At 30.6% G+C, this 6,612-nt stretch overlaps 2 protein-coding genes across 3 annotated transcripts; both read left to right on the top strand.

The window, feature by feature from the left end:
- The first annotated feature begins 298 nt into the window (after window positions 1-298).
- On the top strand, window positions 299-2,917 carry LOC128667260 (longitudinals lacking protein, isoforms F/I/K/T-like). The gene has a single exon (XM_053738316.1). It carries the CDS (start codon window positions 407-409, stop codon window positions 881-883), a length of 477 nt encoding a protein of 158 aa, XP_053594291.1. The 5' UTR covers window positions 299-406; the 3' UTR covers window positions 884-2,917.
- Window positions 2,918-3,868: 951 nt separating this feature from the next.
- Window positions 3,869-5,842, top strand: LOC106694066 (zinc finger protein 468). Of its 2 annotated transcripts, none has more exons than XM_053738315.1 (2): window positions 3,869-4,075; window positions 4,712-5,842. In XM_053738315.1, exons 1-2 carry the CDS (start codon window positions 3,955-3,957, stop codon window positions 4,906-4,908), a joined length of 318 nt encoding a protein of 105 aa, XP_053594290.1. In that variant the 5' UTR covers window positions 3,869-3,954; the 3' UTR covers window positions 4,909-5,842. The 2 variants fall into 2 exon arrangements, with proteins under 2 accessions (XP_053594290.1, XP_014299622.2); XM_014444136.2 differs by having other exon boundaries at window positions 3,869-4,264.
- Window positions 5,843-6,612: the final 770 nt, after the last annotated feature.

The following is a 6,612-nucleotide window of genomic DNA, read 5'->3' as shown; positions in this document are numbered from 1 at the left end:
CTTTACATTCTACCTGCAACAAAAAAAAATAACAATCATCATCGACTGCACATAATCGTGATCGTCGGTCCTGTCAACGTCCCCACGCACTGAGAAAATGTTCATCACAAATATTATTTATAAATTATTTATTTTATTTTAAAATAAAAGTCAATTCGATAAAAAATATTTTTAAAAATATTTAAAAATAAAAAATCATTTATTTTATTTAAAATAACAAAAAAAAAGTAATAAATTTTTTGTTATAAAATAAATTATTTTTCTCAGTGTTCCCATAACTTAATTATTACGTTATAAATTTATTTCTTTCGTTACTTCCCCCCTTATTAATTCCTCACTTAAACAATTATTATTTTATGATTTTGTTTTAAATATATTTTTTTTCGCCCGGGCAATTGTTACAGGAATGGGTGCACTAATTTCACTTCTTCGTTCGGAATACACCGGAAACAGAACCAGCAAATTTCCAATGAAGAAAACAAGATCGACAGTAAGCAGCGAGAGTCGCAGCACCCGTTCACTCGACGGTAGTTTCAGCGAAAGTACAACGACAACAACAACAACAATAACACGTGAGCGTTCAACCCGCGAGGTAATATTTCCAGATTCCTTTGAAGTATTGCCGCAGCCGCGGGATCTGACCTACGTCGGGCTGCCCCACGAGCAGCAGCGTAAATTCCGGTGCCGCTTCTGCGGCAAAGGCTACCGATGGAAGAGCACAATGCGTCGACACGAGACGGTAGAGTGCGGAGGCAAACCTCCGGCTTTTCAGTGTCCCGAGTGTCCCTACAAAGCTCGTCAGCGCGGTAACCTTACGGTCCATTACAAACGTCACCACCAGAAGATGCCCTACGACGAAGTTTCTCAGGGCTCGCGCGATTAACTTTTGTAATTTTAATTACTAAATTATAATAATAATAATAATTATTATCATCATCGGTCTTCATATCACTGTTACGTAATTGAAAAAAAAATTTTACAAAAATTTATCAAACTAATTTATGAAGATATTCCATATATTTTTTATACTCTCTAATAATTAAGTAAAATAATTATTAAAAAAAAAAAAAAATAAAATTAGTTTGATAAATTTTTTGTTCTCTATATATTTTAAAAAATTTTTTACTGGAATATTTTTAAAAATAATTATAAATACCGTACCGTCCACAAAAAAATAGATTTTTATCTGGGTTTGAAGCATCGTAGAAAATTTTACGGTATCTACAACAACCGTTATTCGGTAAAAATCGCTTCACTTAACACACACTCACACACCTACCTCATTTAAATTTCTATATATTTATATTCATATATTTTTTGTTATTTTTATTTATTATTTTGAACTAATAAATGAAAATATATAAATATAAGTATAAATAAACGAACAAAAATGTTTAAAATTTTTTGAATATTTGAATGCTGATTTTGCGCGCGCAGAAATACTCAAACCGGAAAATAATCTATCAATATCTGCTTTAAGTATTTATAATTATTTTAAATAAAAATCAAGTAACAGTGAGTGGATTTATTTTTTTTACGGCCTTTTTACCCGAGCCTTAGGACAATTTATTGGGTATGTAAAAAAAATATTATATATAAATATATAGTATATATTTCTATCGTTTAAATATTTGTAAACGGGTGCTTCGATTTTTTTTTACTTAAAAAAAAATTTTAAATGTAACAAAATTAAAATTTGGATTACAAGTTTTTAGTCCAGTATCTTACTAACGTTATATTTTCAAATCGCGTTCCCGCGTTTTATTAATTAAGTGATTAAAGTTGGGTAGATAATTTGAAAGCGGCCTTATAATTATAAATAAATGTAAGTATGAGTGTGAGAAAAATTAAAAGAGCATTTTCTGGAAAATTTATTATAGATATATATTATTATTTATATGTATTCTTATAAATAATTTGAAAATTTACTTTTATGACAGAGAATATTTTTGTGTAATTGTTGTGCGATGAATAGACACTAATTGTTATTACTATTAATATAAATAAGTATGATAATAAACGGACGTCAAATTGAAATAACATTGAAGACGTCAGTATTTTTTATATCAGTATTTATAGCGAATTAGTCGCCATTTACTATTGTGCCTGCAACGAAAATTAGTTGGGATTTTTTTTCCGTTCATTTAAATAGTAATATTAATTATCATTATATACAGACGTAACTGATTTTATTTAATCAACTTGAGGCTCACAAAAGTGCTCTTTTCAAATAAATTTTTTTACCCGTTTTTAAAGAATTCAACTTTTTTTTTTTTTTTTTTTTTTGTAAATGATATTATACGAGATTTATTGTTAATTTACGAGATTTAAATTTGTCTGGTGAGATTATTATTATTTACGCGAATGAAAAATTATAGAAAGGTTTTTTGAGTTTTAGAACTTTTGAAAATTTTGATTTTTTAAATTGAAGATAGCGAGACCTCTGGTAAGGCTCGTTTTGATAAAATATATGAGTTGTATGCAGAAATTGGGTTACCTTTTAAGAATATCGTAACTTTGAAATCTCGCGGCAATTTTCAAATTTAAAAAAAAAATCTACGATCTTTAATAAAGCAACAGAATTTTTTATTGGAAAAATTAAATGCACCTCTGCTGCATATTTTAAAAAATAAAATTTTTACTTGGGATCATATTAACATTTTTCTTAATTACCAAATGATAAAATGGGTTATGATTATTTAAAAAAAAAAAAAGTATACGAAAAAATACGATTTTGGGAAATCATATTTGAATTATTTTTATTGGCATAAAGAATATTAAACAAATTATTATATGATGAAAATAAAAAAAAATTAGTTACTTCGTAAGGTTTATAAATATGTATCTTATATATTTTATTGAGTATGACATTTTAATTAAATTTTCCGTCTTTAGTTTTTAATTTCATAGTATGGAATTGTGGTACCTATTGTATGTATACTTAATTATGTTAAGTGAGTTAATTGATTAATTAATCAATTTATTGATTTATTTTTCATACATTCAAATGTAGTTCTTTGTCTCTCTGACTCTTAATTAATTAATTAGTGTAGTAATTAACGATTCCAATTCATTCCACGATATTTATAATTTTTTTTTTTTTTGGAAAGGTTTATTATATTATTATTATTATTATTATTATTATTATTATTATTATTATTATTATTTGAATATAATTAATAAAAAACAAATTGTTGAGGGTTATTTTCTAAAAAAGAGTGTATTTTTTTAAATTTAATTGAAGCCTGAGTCCTTGCTTTAGAAATAGCGAGTGGTAAGAGAGTTGTCTGACTAATTAATGGAATTTATTTTTCAGCAGACCATCAGCAACAGCACTCTGACGAGGATACCAGCAGAGTGTATCCTTGTGCGGCTTGTGGGAGGCATTACAGGAGAATGATTTCACTCCAGCGACACAAGAGACTCGAGTGCGGGAAGGAAGCACAGTTTGAGTGCATAATATTTTATGCTAAATTCAAACACAAGCACAGTTTGCTTCGGCATTATCGGATCCATCTCTCCTTTTCGGGAGTCGATGAAAAATTAAACCCCGCACTGCAGCAGCAACGTTTCGTCTGATTTATCACCGCGAGTCCCGATCGCGACAGAGTCCTCGAGCTTATTTTAGATGATAATTATTGTTTTTAAATATTTATCAGAGTTTTATACTGTTGCCATTTTTAAACAGATAGTCAATTACTAATGTTATTGTTGTTGTTTTATTTTTTTAATAAAAATGTCATAAAAATATAACGAGAGTAGAATAATTATCAATTATTTTATTTATCAATGAGACGAGAGGTTTTATTTAGATTGAGATTTCCTGGTATTTAATTTATAAAAAAGTGTCTAATTAACAAGACGGGTTTTGATTTTTTCAGTCTCTTGTTCGAACAGTCACTTCATAAATAAATTTATTTTTCAGGTCCATGGCTCAGAGCAAGGTATCAAAGTATGCCTGAGTTCAGGCCCATGGAGGCGAATAATCCAGAAGCAGAGCCAAGATTTGAAAACTTGGCGAATATTTATCTGCCGATGAGAAATTCTGTTCCCGAGCCGACGACAACGACTCGAGGTCAGTCGTCGTACAAGTGCCCAAATTGTAACCGCGTCTACCGGAGAGCTTCCTGCTTGAGACGTCACATGCGCATGGAGTGCGGAAAACATCCCAGATATCAGTGTAGAATCTGTAATGGAAAATTTACTTACAAACACAACTTGACCGCTCACATGAAACTCCACGTCGAAGAGCCCAAGCACACATGTGCGACATGCAATAAAAAATTTTATCGTCGCGACAAACTCGCGAAACATTCTGCGCGACACCAAATACATGCCATCACCTAAGCTTCATTTACTTCCGACATATTTTATCATCAAATTTATTTTTTATACTTCACTCCAGGTGTTTTTACTAACCAACCATTAATTTTTTTCAGCACTTTTTCATTAAACGCACTCCTAAAACTAAATCATATTTTTATTATAATTGTTTATATTTTTCTAAAAGCAAATTAATAAAATATAATCATACTGTTACTCGTTGCGTCACTTGTTCCATAACAAATTTATTTTTTTAAATTATTTCTGAGCTAAAATTTGTTAGAAAAATAAGTATCAGGATTTGACCTCTCACTTTTCGTAGCATAATTTAATTTAAAAAATATTAATTAGTTGTCATTACTAACAAATTAAAATTTTTTTCTTACAGATGAGTTCGGTTTATTGGAAGGCTACGATAAAAAATTCATCTGCGGAGTGTGTCAGCGAGCGTACAGTACCTTGCAGGCTCTGCAGTTCCACCAGAGAATCGAGTGTAATCGCGAGCCGAAATATAAGTGTGTCTATTGCTCGTACAAAACCGTCAGGCAGACAAATTTAAGAAGACACATGAGCACCCATCTGTAATCAACATTACAGATTTTTAAAAAAAATGTTTTACTTGTCTTTGTACTTCTTATGAAATTTCATTTTAACTAATGGCATAAAATTTTTATTGAAGTTTGCTATCTTGAAGACGAAATAAATAAAAAAAAGTTGATAATAAAAACAAATAAATGAATTTCGTTTTGTAAATTAATGACGGCGTCGTCAGACGTTCTGGAGATTTTCAGGAAAGCATGTAGTGATTTGAAAACGACCTGCATTTTCTTAAAAAACTTGTCTCTGTGTGTCGATTATTCTAAGATGAGTTGCTGTGTGTTGTTACTTTGGTTTGCACGAAACTCTGGACGACTGAGGATCCAATGCTCGGATGTCTGGTGGTGGGCAGTGGAATCGAGATCAAAAATATATTTAACTACCCAGTGGGTTGTTGTCGTTGTTATTATCTTTGTTTCATCTAAAAATTTTGTATTTTATTTCAGATTTAAGTGCGATCTTCCAGAATTACGAGCTGCTGCGCCAGTGGGTCAATAATAAGACCCCGGCGGGGCAAATAAAAATACCCAGAGGTAATTTAATGGGTAAAAATAAAGACAATCGTCCGTTCACCTGCGTAAAGTGCGGGAGAAATTACATGCGGAAGGACTCGCTGATGCGACACATACGCTGGGAATGCGGCAAGGATCCGACGTTCCAGTGCCCGTTCTGCCCCCACAGATGCAAGAGGAAGCCGCACTGGATGCGACACATCAGGCGCCAGCATGCCGATAAAATTGGAAACATGGAAAATTATCTTCATTCCTATACTCCAATTGCCGCTCAAAAATAATTTCCCGCTTATTTTTTAAATTATTTATCATCATTTTTATTATTATTTTTTGTTTTTGTGTTTTTGGCTAAATTTGAATCAACGTTTTGTAGTTTAATGTGTGTCTCAATAAATAATTGATTTATTTGATACCCATGTCTTTATTAAATACTAATCTATGTAAATAAATATGAGGAGTAAGTATGAAGGGTTTAAACTCTGAAAATGTTTCATAAAATTTTGATGCAAGAAATCAGTGGACGAGTACCAGAAAATTTATTTGATGAAAAGTCACGTGTTGGGTACTTGAGAAAAATTAGAACACATCTAAAACAATTTTTTTTTTTTAGGTGCCTGGGGAATGCAAGCGGACAGTTCACTCGAGGAAAGAAGACGAGGCATTCACTTGAATTGAGAAAAATTAAATAAGGATCAAATAATCGAAACCACTCGACTAATCTAAGGAAAAATAAATAATCAAATTTCGTCTGATTATGAAATTAGAAAAAAAAAATCAAAAATAAAATCCGTTCCACTCCTTATTATTTAGACTAAATGATATGTGTAATAAAATCAAAATACTGCTGATCCTTTAAAAAAAAAAAAATTGAAACCCAATTGCACTTTTCATTACCTCACTTTTTCAACACAACATATAAGCCACACTTGATAAATAATTAGTGTAACTTATTGCTGTGCTGAAAAACTTCACTGCATTATTTTCCGTCATCTTCATTTATTCTCGTTCATTTCCATTTATATTTTTATTTTTATTATCTTCTCTCTATTATCACTGAAGGATTGGCATGCGCACTAACTTGAAAAATTAAAAAAAAATAGATCAAGAAAATGCATTCGTTATTGATATCAATATTTTGTATATGATTTTCCGAACAGCTCGCTGCTTAGCGTTAGAAGCA

Source organism: Microplitis demolitor, chromosome 4 (assembly GCF_026212275.2).
Source record: "Microplitis demolitor isolate Queensland-Clemson2020A chromosome 4, iyMicDemo2.1a, whole genome shotgun sequence".
Taxonomy (NCBI): Eukaryota; Metazoa; Arthropoda; class Insecta; order Hymenoptera; family Braconidae; genus Microplitis; species Microplitis demolitor.
The sequence above is the reverse complement of the archived record's forward strand: the minus strand, read 5'-3'. Positions and strand labels throughout refer to the sequence as shown.